The sequence below is a fragment of the Chiloscyllium punctatum genome, chromosome 7, assembly GCF_047496795.1.
Source record: "Chiloscyllium punctatum isolate Juve2018m chromosome 7, sChiPun1.3, whole genome shotgun sequence".
Taxonomy (NCBI): domain Eukaryota; kingdom Metazoa; phylum Chordata; class Chondrichthyes; order Orectolobiformes; family Hemiscylliidae; genus Chiloscyllium; species Chiloscyllium punctatum.
This window is the reverse complement of record NC_092745.1, coordinates 128,794,723-128,813,718: the sequence shown is the minus strand read 5'-3', so window position 1 is coordinate 128,813,718 and position 18,996 is coordinate 128,794,723. Positions and strand designations below refer to the sequence as shown.

Sequence of the window (18,996 nt, the reverse complement as noted above, 5' to 3'; positions counted from 1 at the left end):
GTGAATTCATATTTCACCATCTACCCAAGTGAACTTCATGTGCCCACATCATTAAGCTGGGATTCAGAACTACTAGCCTAGTGACATTATCACTATATCTCTGCCTCCTCCAGCTCAATTTCTGACACTGTGACTGTTTACAGATGCTGTATGCAAACATTTCTTTTGTCTTTTCAGAGGATCAACCATTTTCCTGGAATGGGAGAGATTTGCCGTAAGGACTGTCTGGCAAGAAACATGGCCAAGTAAGTGACCCAGGCCGGTCAGATTTCTGTCTCCTTTAGAATCGGAAGCGGAATCTCAAGGTGGCATTTATTAGGGAGTGAGCATGTTTGAGAATGAGCAAGGTGTGTGTGTATACGTGTATGTGTGTGTGTGCGCGCGCGTGTATGAGCGGTGTTTGTGTGTGTGTGTACGCGCACGTGCATGTGTGTATGTGGACCAACCTCCCCACCATTTGACACCTTCACAGCAAGTGGCAATGTTCAGAGGAGAGTTTACCAGCTCAGTGTGAAGAAGATGTGTCAGTCCAGACTGTGTGACACAGCAGCAAGGGGGAAGTAACTGGGCTCCAGGTGACACTCACATGTCACAGGAAAGATGACTGCGCCAGTGGCAGGGGATAGTAAGATGTCACTGTGAGTTAGGCATGGTTAGTAAGTTTGCAGATGACACCAAGATTGGTGGCATAGTAGACAGTGGAGAAGGTTTTCTAAGATTACAAAGGGATCTTGATCAAATGGGTCAATGGGCTGAAAAATGGCAGATGGGGTTCAATCTGGATAAGTGCAAGGTATTATATTTTGGTAAAACAAACAAGGCTTATACAATTAATGGTAGATCTTTGAGTAGTGTTGTAGAACATAGGGACCTAGGGGTGCAGGTTCACAATTCCTTGAAGATTGAGTGGCATATAGACAGGGTGATTAAAAAGGCATTTGGCACGCTTGACCTGATTGCTCAGTCCTTTGAGTTGGGACGTCATCTTGAGATTCTACAGAACATTGGTGAGGCATCTTCTGGAATACTGTGTCCAGTTCTGGTCACCCTGTAGGGTATTAAGCTGGAGAGGGTTCAGAAGAGATTTACCAGGACTTTTCTGGGTATGGAAGGTTTCAGTTATAAAGGAAGACTGGATAGGCAGGGAGTTTTTTCATTGGAGCATAGGAGGTTGAGAGGTGACCTTTTAGAAGTTTATAAAATAATGGTAGGTATGGATAGAGTTATTGGTAGTTATCTTTCCCAAGGATGGGGCATTTCAAGAGGAGGGGGCATGTTTTTAAGGTGAGAGGAGAGAGATTTAAAAAAGAAATACGGGGCAAATTTTTTACACAAGGTGTCGTTCACATGTGGAATGAACTTCCTGAGGAAGTGGTGGATGTGGAGACAATTATAATATTTAAAAGACATTTGGATAAGTACATGAATAAGAACAGTTTGGAGGGAAATTGACCAGGGACAGGCAGGTGGAATTAGCTTAGTTTTGGATTATGTTCGGCATGGACTGGTTGGACCGAAGGGTCTGTTTCTGTGCAATATGACTGTATGACTTGAAATGTTAATCCTGTTTCTCTCTCTACAGATGCTGCCAGACCTGCTGAGTTTCTCCAGTACTCTCTGTTTCTATAATGTTAAAAACCTATCAAGTAAAATCATAGAATTTTACAGTACAGAAGGAGGCCATTCAACCCATCATGTCTGTACTAGCTCCTGAAAGAAATTGTACCTTTAAAATTTTCGGTTGACCTTCAGCCGCAGGAGCCTATAGGGGAGCGAGTTCAAGGTTCCCAGGTAATGTTATTAGAGACAGTCCTTCATGGAAATAAACAAACATAGAAAATAGGAGCATGTGAAGGCCATTCCGCCCTTCGAGCCTGCTCTGCCATTCAATACAGTCATGGCCGATCATCCAACACAGTCCCCTGTTCCTGCTTTCTCTCCATACTCTTTGATCACTGTTGCTGTAAAAGCTATCTCTAACTCCTTCCTGACAACAGTCAATATTTTGGCCTCAACCACCTCCTGTGACAGAGAATTGTACAGGCTCCCTGCTTTCTGGGTGAAGAAGTCTCTCCTCCTCTCAGTCTGAAATGGTTTACCGATATCTTTCAACTGTGACCTCTGTTTCTGGACTCCCTGTTCATTGGGAAAATCCTTCCTGTAAAGCCGCAGAATTTTATAGTTTTCTATGAGGTTTCCCCCTCATACTTATACATTTCAGGGAATATAGCCCTAACTGATCCACTCTCTCTCCATACATAAGTCCTACCACTCTAGGAATCAGTCTGGTAAACCTTTGGTGCACTCCCTCCATTGCCAGAACATCTTTCCTCAGATAAGGAGACTAAAACCCCAACACAGTATTCCAGGTATGGTCTCACCAATGCCCTGTACAATTGCAGCAAGACATCCGCGCTCCTGTATTAGAAACCTGCCCTTGTGAAGGCCAGCATACCATTCCCTTTCTTCACTGCCTGCTGCACTGCATGCTTACTTTCAGTGATTGGTGTACAAGGACACCCAGGTCACATTGCACCTCCCACTTGCCAAATCTATTGCAATTCAAAGAATAATCCACCTTTCTGTTTTTGCTATCAACGTGGATAACCTCACATTGATCCACATTGTGCAGAATCTGCCATGCATTTTCCCATTCACTCAGTTTGTCCAAATCACACTGAATCATCACTGAATCCTTCTCACATCTCACTCTCCCACCCTCTGTGTCATCTGCAAATTTGGAGATAATGCATTTAATTCCCTCATCTAAATCATTCCAGACATTGCCCTGAATCTCAAATACTGGATTAGTGGTGCTGGAAGAGCACAGCAGTTCAGGCAGCATCCAACGAGCAGCGAAATCAACGTTTCGGGCAAAAGCCCTTCATCAGGAATAAAGGCAGTGAGCCTGAAGCATGGAGAGATAAGCTAGAGGAGGGTGGGGGTGGGGAGAGAGTAGCATAGAGTACAATGGGTGAGTGGGGGAGAAGATGAAGGTGATAGGTCAAGGAGGAGAGGGTGGAGTGAATAGGTGGAAAAGAAGATAGGCAGGTCGGACAAGTCAAGGAGACAGTAACTGAGCTGCAAGTTTGAAACTAGGATGAGGTGGGGGAAGGGGAAATGAGGAAGCTGTTGAAGTCCACATTGATGCCCTGGGGTTGAAGTGTTCCGAGGCAGAAGATGAGGCGTTCTTCCTCCAGGCGTCTGGTGGTGAGGGAGCGGCGGTGAAGGAGGCCCAGGACCTCCATGTCCTCGGCAGAGTGGGAGGGGGAGTTGAAATGTTGGGCCACGGGGCGGTTTGGTTGATTGGTGCGGGTGTCTCGGAGATGTTCCCTAAAGCGCTCTGCTAGGAGGCGCCCAGTCTCCCCAATGTAGAGGAGACCACATCGGGAGCAACGGATACAATAAATGATATTGGTGGATGTGCAGGTGAAACTTTGATGGATGTGGAAGGCTCCTTTAGGGCCTTGGATAGAGGTGAGGGAGGAGGTGTGGGCACAGGTTTTACAGTTCCTGCGGTGGCAGGGGAAAGTGCCAGAATGGGAGGGTGGGTCGTAGGGGGGTGTGGACCTGACCAGGTAGTCACGGAGGGAACGGTCTTTGCGGAAGGCGGAAAGGGGTGGGGAGGGAAATATATCCCTGGTGGTGGGGTCTTTTTGGAGGTGGCGGAAATGTCGGCGGATGATTTGGTTGATGCGAAGGTTTGTAGGGTGGAAGGTGAGCACCAGGGGTGTTCTGTCCTTGTTACGGTTGGAGGGGTGGGGTCTGAGAGCGGAGGTGCGGGATGTGGACGAGATGCGTTGGAGGGCATCTTTAACCACGTGGGAAGGGAAATTGCGGTCTCTAAAGAAGGAGGCCATCTCTTATAATTTAACCCTTTTTAGCCAAGTATTGTTTTCCCGAGTCAATTGCTGTACCCTGCAAGCCAGTGCTTAAATTGTTAGGGAATGAGTTTTCCTTTCAAGGGCCACATGCTTTCATTTCCACCTGATTTCTCATTCTTCGGTTTCTGTTGAAAATTCTCCCCACAGATTTTCATGATTTCAGTATTGAGCACTCTGCCATGGTGTAGATTCCTCCTTTTATCATCCGTGTTTTACTTTCAGGATGATCAAGAGTCAATCTCAGGAATACTGCTTCACTCCCAGGACCTGGATCTTTCCTGCAGAATATACTCAGTTCCAGAACTGTGTGAAGGAACTCCGAAAGAAACGCAGACAGAAGACCTTTATAGTCAAGCCAGCCAATGGAGCGATGGGTCATGGGTACGTGTGTGTGTGTGTGTGTGTGTTTCTTTCTTGAACCTCAGCTGCCCTTGGGATCTAGGGACTCCACAGTGCTATTTGGGAAGGAGTTCCAGGATTTTGACCCAGAGATACTGAAGCAACAGCGATGTAATATTTAGGATTTGGTTCGTTTGATGGTTCAAAGGAAATAGGAACCAGCCAGTCACGTGTCATATAGATATTTGCCCCAGCTCTACAAACTGAACAGTAAACAAGGACAGAACTGGAACAAGCCTTTGATCAATGCATTTTACAGTCTCGTATCATAGAAACATAGAAATTAGCAGCAGGAGTAGGCCATTCAGCCCTTTGAGCATGTTCCACTATCCAGCATGACCATGGCTGATCATCCAACTGTGTTCTCTGTTCCCACTTTCACCCCACACATTCCCTTTGATCCCTACAGCTCTAAGAATTATATCTAACTCCTTCTTGAAAACCTTCAATATTTTGATCTCAGCCACTTTCTGTGGCAGAGAATTCAACTCTCTGGCATCAGTTCCTGTACAATTCAAAGCTATTTCTGGTTTAATTTGAATGTTGTCACAGTTACCAAACTCCCTCTGGTAGGCTCCAGGTGGTGTGCAAAGTGTAAACCTATCGTGCTGCAATCACTGTTTCTTACTGATATTGCACCTCAGGTAGCTGCAGGACAACCAGTGACCATATTGACCATATATATGGACCTTTATTCTCCATCATACTGGGTAGGTGCCTCTCTCTGTGAGTGCTTGAAGCTAACACCAATTTGGTGAATTGGAAATGTCCTTTCCCCACACTAGCAGTTTAATCAGCTCAAAATTTCAATGCAATCAGGAGGTCTCATTGAAGGCAAATACTGAGTGTCATGTTGAGAGCCAGGAGCTTGGATTTTTCAGTCAATTTAGAAAATAAAATCTTGCACTTATGCGGCACCTTTCACTATCAGCGGATGCCCCACGGTGCTTTGCAACCAACACAGCATTTTTTTGTGGTGTAATCTCCATGGTAATGGAGGAAACAACCAATCTGTGCAATGCAACCTCCTATAACCAGTGATGTGATCATTGCGAGGTCACCTGTTATTGTGAAAAAACAAAGAGCTATGGGTGCTGAAGATCTGAAACAAAACCAGAAAATGGTGTGGAAAGAAAGTAGAGTTAACATTGGACTCAAATCGTTAACTGTGTTTCTTGGGCTACAGATGCTGCTAGACCGGCTGAATTTCTTCAGCAACTTCTGAATCTGTTTTTTTGTGACGCTGATTGAGGGGTAAATATTGACCAGCCCCCCGGGGACAGTATCCCTGTTGCTTTGTGAATGGTGCATTATGGAAGTTTAACATTCACCTGAGAGCACAGACTGACCTCAGTCTAATGGGTCACCCGAAGCATAGCACGTTTGCCAATTCCCTCAGTACTGCAATGGAGCATCAGCCTTGGTTTTTGCACTCAACTCTGTGGACTGGGATACAATTGTTGAAAGCAGAGGTGAGAATGATAGCAATGGAGTCATAACTGATGCTCGTAAGTGGTGTTTGAACCTAGACAGACTTGCTTTTACACCTATTGGATTATCAAAGAGCAACCTTACTGATTTTATAGCAGCAACATTTTATCTATTTTACAATCATCGAAAAGCATCAGAAGGCTGTTTGGCCCATCATACCAGTGCTAACCTTTTGAAACAGTTATTTGATTTGCTCCCCCACCCTTGCTCTCTCTGCACAGCCCTGCAAATGAGGCATAGAGTCCTACAGCATGGAAACAGGCCCTTTGGCCCAAACTGGTCCATACCGACCAAAATGTCCATCCATGCTAATCCCATTTCCCTGCATTTGGCCCATATCCTTCTAAAGCTTTCCTATCCATGTATTTATCCAAATGCCTTTTAAATAATATTAATATATCTGCCTCAACCACTTCCACTGGCAACTCATTCCATATGTGCACCACCCTCTGCGTAAAAAAGTTGACCCTAAGGTTCCCTTTTATTCTTTTCCCCTCTAACCTTAAACTAATGCCCTCTAGTCCTCGATTCCCCAACCCTGTGAAAAAACTGAGTGCATTCACCCTACCCATGCCTCTCATGATCTTATACACTTTTATAAGATCTCCCCTCAGTCTCCTCCTCAGTCTAAAGTAAAAAGTCCTAGCTTGTCCAACCTTTCCCTATAACTCAGACCGTTGAGTCCTGGCAGTATTCTTGTAAATTTCTTCGATACTCTTTCCAGTTTAATAACATCCTTCCTACAGCGAGGTTACAAAACTGAACTCCAAGTGCGGCCTCACCAACGTCCTTACATAACTTCCCAACTTCTATGCTCAATGCCCTGACTGATAAAAGCCAGTGTGCCAAAAGCCTTCTTCACTGCCCTGTCTACCTGCGATTCCAATTTCAGAGAACCGTGCACATGAGCTCCAAGGTCCCTTTGTTCCACTGCACTCCTTAAGGCCCTATCATTCGCCATGAAACTCCTACCTTGATTTGACTTTCTAACATGCAAGACCTCACACTTATCTATATTAAACTCCATTTGCCATTTCTTGATCCACTTCCCCAGCTGATCAAGGTCCTGCTGCAATTGCTGATAACCTTCTTCACTGTCCACGATACCTCCTACTTTAGTCTCGTCTACAAACTTACTAATCATGCCTTGTATGTTTTCATCCAAATCATTGATCGATAACAAACAGCAACAGGCCCAGCATCGTCCCCTGCGGCACTCCACTAGTCACAGGCCTCCAGTCCGACAAGCATCCTTCCACTATTACCCTTTGCTTCCTACCATCAAGCCAACTGTGCATCCAATTTGCCAGCTCCCCTTGGATTCCACGTGACCTAACCTTCCAGAGCAGCCTACCATATGAAACCTAATCAAAGGTCTTACTGAAATCCATATAGATTACATCTACTGCCCTGCCCTCCTTCCGGTATTTGTTCCATTCCCCTTTGAAAGTTGCTGCTGAAACCGTTTTCACCATCCCAGCTTGATGACCAGTCTGGTTATAATCACTTATTCACCAGTGTCACCTCTAGTTCGCTTGCCAATTACTTTAAATCTATAGCCTCTGGTCACCAACGCTCCTGCCACTGGAAATATCTTCTTTCCAACTAAACCAAATCCCTTTGGAATGCTGCACACCTCTATCAAACTTTTTCCACTCTGGTCTCTCGAATTAACTTGAGGTTGAGGGGTGATCTTATAGAGGTTTATAAAATCACGGGGGGGGTATTGATAAGGTGAATGGCAGGTGTGTTTTCCCTAAGGTGAGTGATTTCAAGACTGGGGGCATATTTTCAAAGTGCAAGAGAAAGATTTAAAACGAACATGAGGGGCAATTTCTTTACACAGAGAGTGGTTCATGTGTGGAGTGAACTTCCAGAGGAAGTGGTGGATGCGGGTACAGTTACAGCATTTAAAAGACATTTGGATAAGCTCATGAATAAGAATTGTTTGGAGGGATATGGGCCATGCACAGGCAGGTGAGAAGACTCGTTTAGTTTGGTCAGCATGGACTGGTTGGACTGAAAGGTCTGTTTTCGTGCTGTATGACTCTATGACTGTATAACTGAGGTCTGTCCTCCCTGGTCCCATTGTCGTAAATCATCTCTATATTTGCCTGAAGGTCTTGATATCCTTTCGGACAGTGGTCTATATAATCTTACCAGTCTCTATTTCCTGCCAGTGGTTGAGACACAACACAACATTTGTCCATTTTCGACTCTGACTGGTATTATAGTCTCTCTGATGTCAGTGGCAGATCGGTTCCTAACATCATTACCCAGGTTAAATTGAGATGAATGTTTTTCACTTCAGTTTGCCCCTTCAAGACTTCCTGAATTGTCATTATCTTCATGATCGCTGCCACATTTGATGACAATGTTAATGAAACTGGCCACTTATCAGGAAACTTGCTCTAATGTTAAGCACAGTGGCTCAGTGGTGAGCACTGCTGCCTCACAGCGTCAGGGACCCGGGTTCAATTCCAGCCTCAGGTGACTGTCTGGGTGGAGTTTGCACATTCTCCTTGTGTCTGCGTGGGCTTTCTCTGGGTGCTCCGGTTTCCTCCTCCCAATCCAGGCGAGGTTGGTTAGCCCGTGGGTAATGTGGGGTTAAAGGGTAGGGGGAGTGGGTCTGGGTGGAGTACTCTCCAGGGTTGGTGTGAACTTGATGGGCCAAATGGGATTCTATGATTCTATGAAAGCACTGCCTTATTCAGGATATGTGAACAAAAGTAGGTCAACCAGCCCCTTGAACCTGTTCTGCAGAAGGAAGTGTTCCATTGGCACGTGAAGCATGAGGCAACATAGGAAACTCTCAAATGAGGAAACCTGAAATAAAGCTAGAAAATGCTGGAAATACCTATCTCTCAGGAGAATAATAAGCTATATTATTACACAGGGGAATGTGGGTATTTCTGTCTGGACCACCATTTGTTGCCCATTCTTAATTGCCCCTTGTGCTAAGTGACTTACCAGGTCGTTTCAGAGGGCAGCTAAGAGTCAGCCACTTTGCTGTGAGACTAGATGACATGGAGGCCAGACTGGGGAATGATAGTAGATTTCCTGCCCTAAAGGACATTAATGAGCAGCAGTGTGTGCTATCTATAAGACACACTCCGACAACTCATCAAGGCTCCCCTGAAAGTATTTTCCAAATCCTTGCCCTCTACCATTTAGAAAGACAAGGTCAGCAGATACATGGGAACACCAGCACCTGCAAATCACTCACCATCCTGTCCTGGAAATATACAGGGACATTTGAACAGAAGTAGACCATTCGGCCCATCAAGCCTGTTCCACCATTCAATGATATCATGCCTGATCTGTGGCCTAACTCCATATACGTTTCTTTGGCCCATATCCCTTAATACCTTTGTTTAACAAAAAAAAATTATCTCAGATTTAAAATTAACAACTGATCCAGCACCCATTGCCACATGTGGAAGAGAGTTCCAAACCTCTCCCACCCTTTGTGTGTAGAAGAGCTTCCTAACATCTCGCCTCAATGGTCTGGCCCTAATTTTTAGACTGTGCCACCGAGTTTTAAAATCCCCAACCACTGGAAATAGTTTTTCTTTATCTTCCCTGTCTTTTCCTGCTATGATCCTAAAGACTACCATCGGATCACTCCTTATCCTTCTGAATTCTAGGGAAAACAGGCCTAATTTGTATAATCTCTCCGCATGTTTTAACCCCTAAAGTCCAGATATCATTCTTTTAAATCTATATTGTACTCCCTCCAAGACCAATACAGTTGAATCTGACATAACAAGATCGTTCCGTTCTCATGCGTCCCGTGTTACAAGAAAATTGTGCAATAGCCATGCCAGTTAAACTAATGGGGTCAGAATCTCATTATAGCCAATACAGGTGAGGAAAGTTCGCATTCTACAAATAACAATCTAAATTCTTCAATTGTGTTATAGCCAATTCATGTTGAAGAAACACCTGTTATAGCAGAACCGATTGCATATCCATCTGTAGGTGTGGTATCCACATCTGCTCACAGTGCTCCACGTGGGGTCTAGCTAGGGTTCCTTCAGTATTAATGGGTTAAAATCAAGGAACTCCTTCCCTAATGACACTGTGAGTGACCCTCCATGCCAAGGATCGCTGTGGTTCACGAAGGCAGCTCACCCCCACCTTCTGAAGGATACTCAAAGATGAGCGAAAACTGTTGGCCTAGCCAGTGATATACACATCCCATGAATGAATAATGAAAACAATTTCTTCAGAAATCTCATCACTCCTGTGATCACACTTTAATGAGCTGCAAACAACTGATTGAATGTGCTTGAAGCTCGACTTTGGCCTGAAGTTCACAGAGTCCTTTAAATGAGATTGCATGTGTAAGTACTTATTGAATTTCTCAGATTAGTCACTGGGTTTAGTGCTTTCTAAGCACTATCTCAATAATTGATTCCTGTGGCTGCACCACAATAACTCCTCCACCTCCTGCAATTCTTGAAGCTATTGAAATGGGCTACTTTTTGTTACTCTAAATGATCATAAAATGTAGGAGTAGCAGTAGACCATTCAGCCCATCGAGTCTGCTCTGTCATTCAGTGAAATCTGATCTGATAATCCGCAACTCCACCTCTTTTCCTTTTCCCCAATAACCTTTGGTTCCAAGACTGATTAAAAACTTGTTGAACTGCCCTTTACATAGAGTCATAGAGTTATATTGCATAGAAACAGTCCCTTTGGCCCAACTTCTTTATGCTGACAGGATATCCTAAACTGATCTAGTTCCATTTGCCAACACTTAGCCCATGTCCTTCTAAATCCTTCCTTTTAAATGTTGTAATTGTACCAGCCTCCGTCACTTCCTCTGGCAGCACATTCCATGCACTCACCACCCTCTGTGTGAAAAAAGTTACCCCTCCCGATATCTTTTAAATCTTTTAAATTTCACCTAAACCTATGTCCTCTAGTTTTGGACTCCACTACCCTGGCAAAAAGACCTTGACTATTCACCCTATTCTTGCCCCTCATGAGAAAGAAGATAGTCCAGGATAAAGCATTCTGAAGGGAGCATATAACAGGTAGGGTTGGACATGAAAACTACTTCACCCAACCCCATCATCCACCATGGTTACAACATGGAAGGAAACCATTTGGCCCATCAGGGACAAGGGCAGCAGATACACGGGAGTACTACCAATTGCAAGTTCTCCTCCAAGTCATTCACCACCCTGACTTGGAAATATATGGCTGTTCCTTCAGAGATCAGAGTCCGGGAACTCCATCCCTGACAGCACTGGGTATCCCTGCACCAAATGTAGCAAGTCATGAAGGTAGATCACCAAGTCCTTCTCAAGGGCTAGTTGGGGATAGGGCCCAGCCAGCGACACATATCCAATGAATGAATTAAATAAATGAAAGAAATCCATACTGGTTATCTACAAGAATGACTCAGCTAGTCCCATTCTTTGGCCTTTTGTCCAGAGGTAAAGAGCCATAGAGTCACAGAGTCATACAGCATGGAAACAGACCCTTTGGTCCAACCAGTTCATGCCGAACATAATCCCAAACTAAACTAGTCCCACCTCCAGCTCCTGGCCCATATCCCTCCAAACCTTTCCTATTCATGTAATTATCGAAATGACTTTTAAACGTAGTAATTTTGCCCACATCCACCACTTCCTCAGGAACATAGAACGTAGAACATAGAAAAGTACAGCACAGAACAGGCCCTTTGGCCCACGATATTGTGCCGAGGTTTAATCCTAATGTAAAATATAGTAACAACCTATGCACCCCACAACTCACTGCTGTCCATGTGCATGTCCAGCAGTCGCTTAAATGTCCCCAATGACTCTGCTTCCACCACCTCAACTAACAATGCATTCCATGCATTCACAGCTCTCTGCATAAAGAACCTACCTCTGACGTCTCCTTTATACCTTCCACCTAATATCTTCAAACTATGACTCCTTGTACCAGTCAGTCCTGCCCTGGGGAAAAGTGTCTGGCTATTGACTCTATCTATGCCACTCATTATTTTGTATACCTCGATCAGGTATCCCCTCTTCCTTCTTCTCTCCAGAGAGAAAAGTCCAAGCTTATTCAACCTTTCTTCAGCCCAGCTCTGCATCCTGTCCATGTCACACTGCAGCCTGCAATAGCCCTCGATACTATCGATGACACCTCCAACCTTTGTGTGATCTGCAAATTTACTAACCCACCCCTCAACCTCCTCATCCAAGTCATTTATAAAAACTACAAAGAGCAGAGGCCCAAGAACAGAGCCCTGCGGGACCCCACTCAACACTGACCTCCAGGCAGAATACTTTCCATCTACAACCACTCTCTGCCTTCTGTCAGCCGGCCAATTCTGAATCCAGATAGCCAAATCTCCCTGTATCCCATAATTCCTGTTCATTCCACACATGAACCACCCTCTGTGTAAGACATTTGCCCCTCATGTCTTTATTAAATCTTTCTCCTCTCACCTTAAAAATATGGCCTCTTGTCTTGAAATCCCCCATTCTCAGGAAAAGACAACTACCATTAATCCTATCTATACTCCTCATTATTTTATAAATTTCTATAAGGTCACCTCTCAATCTCCTACACTCCAGGGAGATAAGTCCCAGCCTATCCAGCCTTTCTTTATAACTCAAGCTTTCCATACCTGGCAACATTCTGGTAAATCTTTTCTGAATCTTCTCCATCTTAATAATATCCTTCTTATAACTGGGCAATCTAAACCTAATGCAGCACTCCAGAAAAGGCCTCATCTACAAATATTTCCTCTTCAGCTGCTTATTCAATTATATTTTGAAAACCATGATTGATCCTGCCTCCCCTACACTGATGTGCAGAACATTCTAGATCCTAAAACTTTGGAGAAACAAGTTTCTTTCCCACTTTCGTCTTTGGTGCTTTTACACATTATCGTAAGCAAACACAAGATTTGCAACAAAAAGGGCCTTTCACGATCTCAAACAAACTCCAGAGAGCCTGATCATCAATGCACTAACTTTGAAAATGTAGTCACTGTTCTTATGTAGGAAACACTGTAGCCAATTCACACACAGCAAGATTCCCCCGAACAGCAATATAATGATGCGTGTTTAATCTTCTTTTTAATTTTAATATTACTTGAGGGATAAATGTTGGGCAGGGGACCACTGCTCTTACAAAGAGAGACAGTACAGCTTACATTGCAACAGTCCTAGATTGGCAGAGTGGCATGGTGGCTCACTGGTTAGCACTGTTGCCTCACAGTGCCAGGGACCTGAGTTTAATCCCAGCTTTGGGCAAGTGTCTGCGTTGCATTTATACATTCTCTCTGTGTCTGTGTGGGTTTTCTTCGGGTGCAGTGGTTTCCTCCCAAAGACGTGCAGGTTAAGGTGGATTGGCCATGCTAATTTGCCCCGTCGTGTCCAGGGATGTGCAGGCTAGGTGGGTTGGCCAGGGAAAATGCAGGGTTACAGGGATAGGGTTGGAACTGGCTACGATGCTCTTCAAAGGGTGGGGGTACACTCAATTTGCCAAGTGGCCAGTATCTGTACTGTAGGGATTCTATGATTGAAAGTAGCGGTGAATCCCAAAATGATCATAATAAATGGCAGAGTAGGCTTGACAGACCTCTAGGTTTCATTTTCCAAGGTTAGTTTAACTATCAGGTTACGGATGTCTGGATCTGGATTTGAACCTCCAATCCTCAGACTTTAATTGAAGATTGCTACCTACTGAGCTGAAGTCCCATAGTGAACAGGCAGGTTGGGGGTCCAGTGGTGTTACACACAGAGAATTTTGTGTACTGATTGCACCAGCAACAGCCTGCTGGATAATTGCGGATGGCTTGCACTCACTATTCTGCTGGAAGGAGAGAGTCTCAGTGGTACACAAACATGGAGAATGATTGAAAGTTGCTATTTAAGGACTCCAGCCAGTGGAACTATTAAAAAATGCAAGTCAGAGTAATTACCCACTTATGACACTTCTACCTAAATCCATCAATTGTTCTTGGGAATTTCAAATCCTTCCACTCAGTCAACTGATGCAGGCTCATTTTCCCATTCATTAATGGGCTTGTGACCAGGGATTTGGTCTCTTGTTCCCTGTTTGATGTTGCTCTGAAAGAAAGTCATCAACAGTTCTTGACAGCTGCTGACACTTTGAAAACCTTCTGAAGCTGAAAAGTGAATCATGGAAACAATTAAGCAGCATGAGCACAATTACAAACTGTGGATCTCAGCTCCCCACCCCAGCTGGCTCACTTTGGAAACTTTCAGGATAGATTCTCAATCAGCTCGCTGTCCTTTGAGCAAGGGGCTGACCAAGGAGCATTCGTGGGAGAATAAAGGAGATGATCCAGGGCAAGAGGGCACAGTCTCAGAATTTAGGGGCACCAATTGAAGACTGAGATGTTGAGGAATTTCTTGTCTCAGAGGGTTGAGAGGAATGCCTTGCCATAGGGAGCTGTGGGGGTAAAGCTCCTGTGTATATTTAAGGTTGAGGTAGATTCTTGATCAGTCAGGGAATCAAGGGTTAATGAAAAAGGGCAGGAGGGTGGACGTGAGGAATGTAGGATCAGCCATGATCACATTGAATGGCGGAGCAGGCTCGAGGGGCCGAATGGCCTATTCCTGTCCCTTTACCTTATTGTCTTACTTGCATTTATATAGCACGTCTTATGGCCTCAGAAGCTTTATTTGATAGTAGCTCATTTTGTGCATAGCAAGATCCCACAAACCAAAAGATAGGAACATAGGAGCGCATGTAATGTAAGGTTTTCTTTAATAAACAAAGTATTTTATTTAAGTTAATTCCTGATTGTATTATTAATTAACTCATATTAATACAATAAAATGAGGTAAACGTTTGTTTTGTCCAAGTCAGCCAAACATGGAATCAAACAGTAAATTTGAAAAAAAGATTATATTAAAGTGAAGAGGATTCATTGGTCAGTGCAAAAGAATCTTTTATAGCTTTGGTCAAGCGATCAGGCTGATACAAAGTTGTGACTGAATAAATTAAACATACAAGTGAGGAACAAGATTGAGAAGCTCAGCCCTTTGATGATATCAATTCTTTCAGATTCTGCTTTTGGAAACATCCAGAATGTGACTAATTTGCAAAGATGTTATTCCGAGCCCTGACCTTTTTTTGCTTAAATTAGCATTACTTCATCGTAGACAATGTTTGTGTCATTTCATAATTGATCATTTTAATGATTGTTTGACTGGCTGATATATATCATACATTCATGGGAACAATGTTGCTTTCATCGTGCCTTATGACTTGGTATGCATTGTCTTGTTGTTTGGTTTCATCACTGGGATGGTCAAAGCCAGAATAGATCCTAGATGAGCTCGTTTTATCTGACTTGGTGCTTTTCCAAGACAGTAAACTCTTACAAGAGCTTTTAAACTGTGGCTGTTTTAAATATAACCCAGTCTTAATATAGACACATGATTATTTTTAATATTTCTTCAATTAGAACTTAATTGAGGCACATTGCTTGCTCAGTCATATATTTCTGGCTGATTGCTAATTATGTAATAAACCTTAATATATCCGGGTAATTAGGAAACAAAGATTGCAAAGTGACTATATATTGGCTGAATGTTAGTATAAAATAGATTTGTGACCTTGCTGGATTACTACAGTGGGTGTCATATAAAACTAAATTAAAAAAGGTCAAAGTACACTAAGAAACATTGGATAGGCATATGGAGGATAGTGGGCTAGTGTAGGTTAGGTGGGCTTGGATCGGCGCAACATTGAGGGCCAAAGGGCCTGTACTGCGCTGTATTTTTCTATGTTCTATGTAAACTACTACCTAGATTTACTAGATGTGGATTGTTCGGCCCCTCAGGCCAGCTCTGCCATTCTATAATCTGACTCGACACCATATTCCTGTGCTGTCCCCATATCCCTTGGTGTTAGTGGTAAACTGTAAATGTCATTAGGAATGTAAGAATCACCAGGTGAGTAATAAATGATGACCAGGTCTCCCTGTGCCACCGAAACTTTTTACAAACCCACCGACTCCCACAGCTACCTGGATTACACCTCTTCCCACCCTACCTCCTGCAAAAATGCCATCCCATATTCCCAATTCCTCTGCCTCCACTGTATCTGCTCCCAGGAGGACCAGTTCCACCACAGAACACACCAGATGGCCTCCTTCTTTAGAGACCACAATTTCCCTTCCCACGTGGTTAAACATGCCATCCAACGCATCTCGTCTACATCCCGCACCTCCGCCCTCAGACCCCACCCCTCCAACCGTAACAAGGACAGAACCCCCCGGTGCTCACCTTCCACCCTACCAACCTTCGCAAACCAAATCATCCGCTGACATTTCCGCCACCTCCAAACGGACCCCACCACCAGGGATATATTTCCCTCCCCATCCCTTTCCACCTTCCGCAAAGACCGTTCCCTCCGTGACTACCTGGTCAGGTCCACGCCCCCTACAACCCATCCTCTCGTCCTGGCACCTTCCCCTGCCACAGAATGAATTGCAAATCCTGTGCCCACACCTCCTCCCTCACCTCCATCCAAGGCCCTAAAGGAGCCTTCCACATCCATCAAAGTTTTACTTGCGCATCCACCAATATCATTTATTGTATCCATTGCTCCCGATGCGGTCTCCTCTATATTGGGGAGACTGGGCACCTCCTAGCAGAGCGCTTTAGGGAACATCTCCGGGACACCCGCACCAATCAACCACACCGCCCCGTGGCCCAACATTTCAACTCCCCCTCCCACTCTGACAAGGACATGGAGGTCCTGGGCCTCCTTCACCGCCGCTCCCTCACCACCAGACGCCTGGAGGAAGAACGCCTCATCTTCCGCCTCGGAACACTTCGACCCCAGGGCATCAATGTGGACTTCAACAGTTTCCTCATTTCCCCTTCCCCCACCTCACCCCAGTTCCAAACTTCCAGCTCAGCACTGTCCCCATGACTTGTCCTACCTGCCTATCTTCCTTTCCACCTATCCACTCCACCCTTCTCCCTGACCTATCACCTTCATCCCCTCCCCCACTCACCGATTGTACTTTATGCTACTTTCTCCCCACACCCACCCTCCTCTCATTTATCTCTCCACCCTTTAGGCTCTCTGCCTGCATTCCTGATGAAGGGCTTTTGCCTGAAACGTCGATTTTACTGCTTCTTGGATGCTGCCTGAACTGCTGTGCTTTTCCAGCACCTCTAATCCAGAATGTGGTTTCCAGCATCTGCAGTCATTGTTTTTACCCTCTGCAAAATAAGGATTGAGACTCTTTTACTTACACCCGAAATTTCGGGCCGGACTTTGTTAAAACATCTTGCCTTCATTACTCCGTCCTCTGAGTACAGGAGTTGGGATATCATGTTGAGGTTGTACAGGACCTTGGTGAAGCCTCTTCTGAAATACGTGTCCAGTTCTGGTCTCCCAGTGAGAGGAAGGATATTATCAACCTGGAAGAATTCAGAAGTGATTTATCAGGATGTTGCAGTACGGAACATTTGAGTTATAAAGAAAGGCTGGGACTTTTTCACTGGCGCTTAGGATGTTAAGAGACCGCCTATAGAAGTTTATAAAATCATGAGGGGTATAGATAGGGTTAATGATTGGGGTCTTTTTCTCTAAGTTGGGGGATTTCAAGTCTAGGAGACATATTTTTAGGATGAGAGGAGAGACAATTAAAAAAGACATGAGATTCAATTTTGTTTTATACGGAAGGCAGCTGACGTGTGGATTGAACTTCCTGAGGAAGTGGTGGATGTGGGTCCAATTACAACATTTGAAAGACATTTAGATCGATACAGGAATAGGAAGGGTTTGGAAGGATATAGACCAGGAGCAGGCAGGTGGGACTAGTTTAGTTTGGGATTATGTTCGGTATGAACTGGTTGGACCGAAGGGTCTGCTTCCGTGCTGTATGAATCTATGACTCTATGTTGTATGTGTACCCTTGCCTTTAAGTGACTTAATCTGTAAGTATTTCAGGTAGTGTATATGTACAAGATTATAGCTCTGCCTACCAGCCTTTTGAAGTCCTGTGTTCTTTTAATGACTCCATCCCACTCCATTTTGTCAAGCTCGATTCTCAATTTGGTTTATTTAAGCAGACAAAGCATTTAGGTGGTGGTTTGGTCTATGGCCTGGCATTCTTGTTCAAGTGCAATGTTGCAGTTTCTTCAAAAATTCAAATTTTATCAAATCATTCTGGATATTTCAATGTGAATGGAAATGATAGTTGAGGTATCTGAGCTTGATTTGTTGTTAACTGCATGGATGCACTCTGGGCTTGCATCTATAGTGTTGCTATGTTATCTTGGCTGTGTGGCAGTGTTTGTACCTGTGAGGTGGAAGGTGGTGGGTTAATTCCCACTTCAAACCTTGAACCCAAAATTCAGTAAGCTGTTTGAGTGGAACACTGAGGGGAATATGACATGGGTACAGGTTCTGTCCTTAGTGTCAGATAGTTCATATCATCAATGCCAAGAAAGAACAGGGTTTTCGGGATGAAACATTCCCATGGAGAAACGATTGGTGAACTATGGGCTCCTGGATAATTAAAACAGAAGGTGAACACATTGCTTTAATTTGCAGCGGATGGGTCCTTGTTGATGAATGTCTAGTGAGTATAAATGAGCCATTTTAAAAGTTGGACTGGTTATTTCAGTCAGTTGCTGGTGCAGCTGTCGGTGCATTTGGGATTATTCTGCAAATGCTTCCCAATTGAAAAATCCAATCTCTAACAGTAGGTGTTATTTTGTTGGGTTTTGCAAATGCACACTGACAAAAGGTGGAACACTCAGTCAGCCCAAATTTGCAAAGCCCAGACTGGCAGCTAAAGCATCAATGTCAAGTTGAGTCTCATTCTCATCTGGCTATGTGCTTTTGCCTTGCTGTAGGAATCTAGGTCAAGATCATAGATGTGCAGCTTTCCTGAATTTCTTCTTCCCACCAGGAAATTGTCTATTGATTTGAATTGGAAAGGTCCCACAATTCCACCACTGCTTCCGCTAAAATAAGCTAACAGATTGCAGATTCAATCATAGATCTGCTCCTGTAATTATCTAGTTGTGGTTTGCAGATGCTGGTGATCAGAATTGAGAGAGTATTGCTAGAAAAGCACAGCAGGTCAGGGAGCATCCGAGGAGCAGGAAAATCAACGTTTTGGGCATAAGCCCTTCATCAGCACTTTCCTGATGAAGGGCTTTTGCCCGAAATGTCGGTTTTCTTGCTCCTCGGATGCTGCCTGACCAGC

The 18,996-nt window shown here is 44.3% G+C and overlaps 1 protein-coding gene across 4 annotated transcripts in view; it reads left to right on the top strand.

Annotated features, from left to right (window-relative positions):
- The window catches only part of ttll7 (tubulin tyrosine ligase-like family, member 7), a 401,618-nt gene that overhangs the window by 234,899 nt on the left and 147,723 nt on the right, over nt 1–18,996 (top strand). For all 4 annotated transcript variants that reach the window (XM_072574809.1, XM_072574807.1, XM_072574806.1 and 1 more), the window contains exons 5-6: nt 178–245; nt 4,107–4,265. In XM_072574809.1, coding sequence (XP_072430910.1) covers nt 178–245; nt 4,107–4,265 — 227 coding nt within the window. The remainder of the gene's footprint in view (nt 1–177; nt 246–4,106; nt 4,266–18,996) is intronic.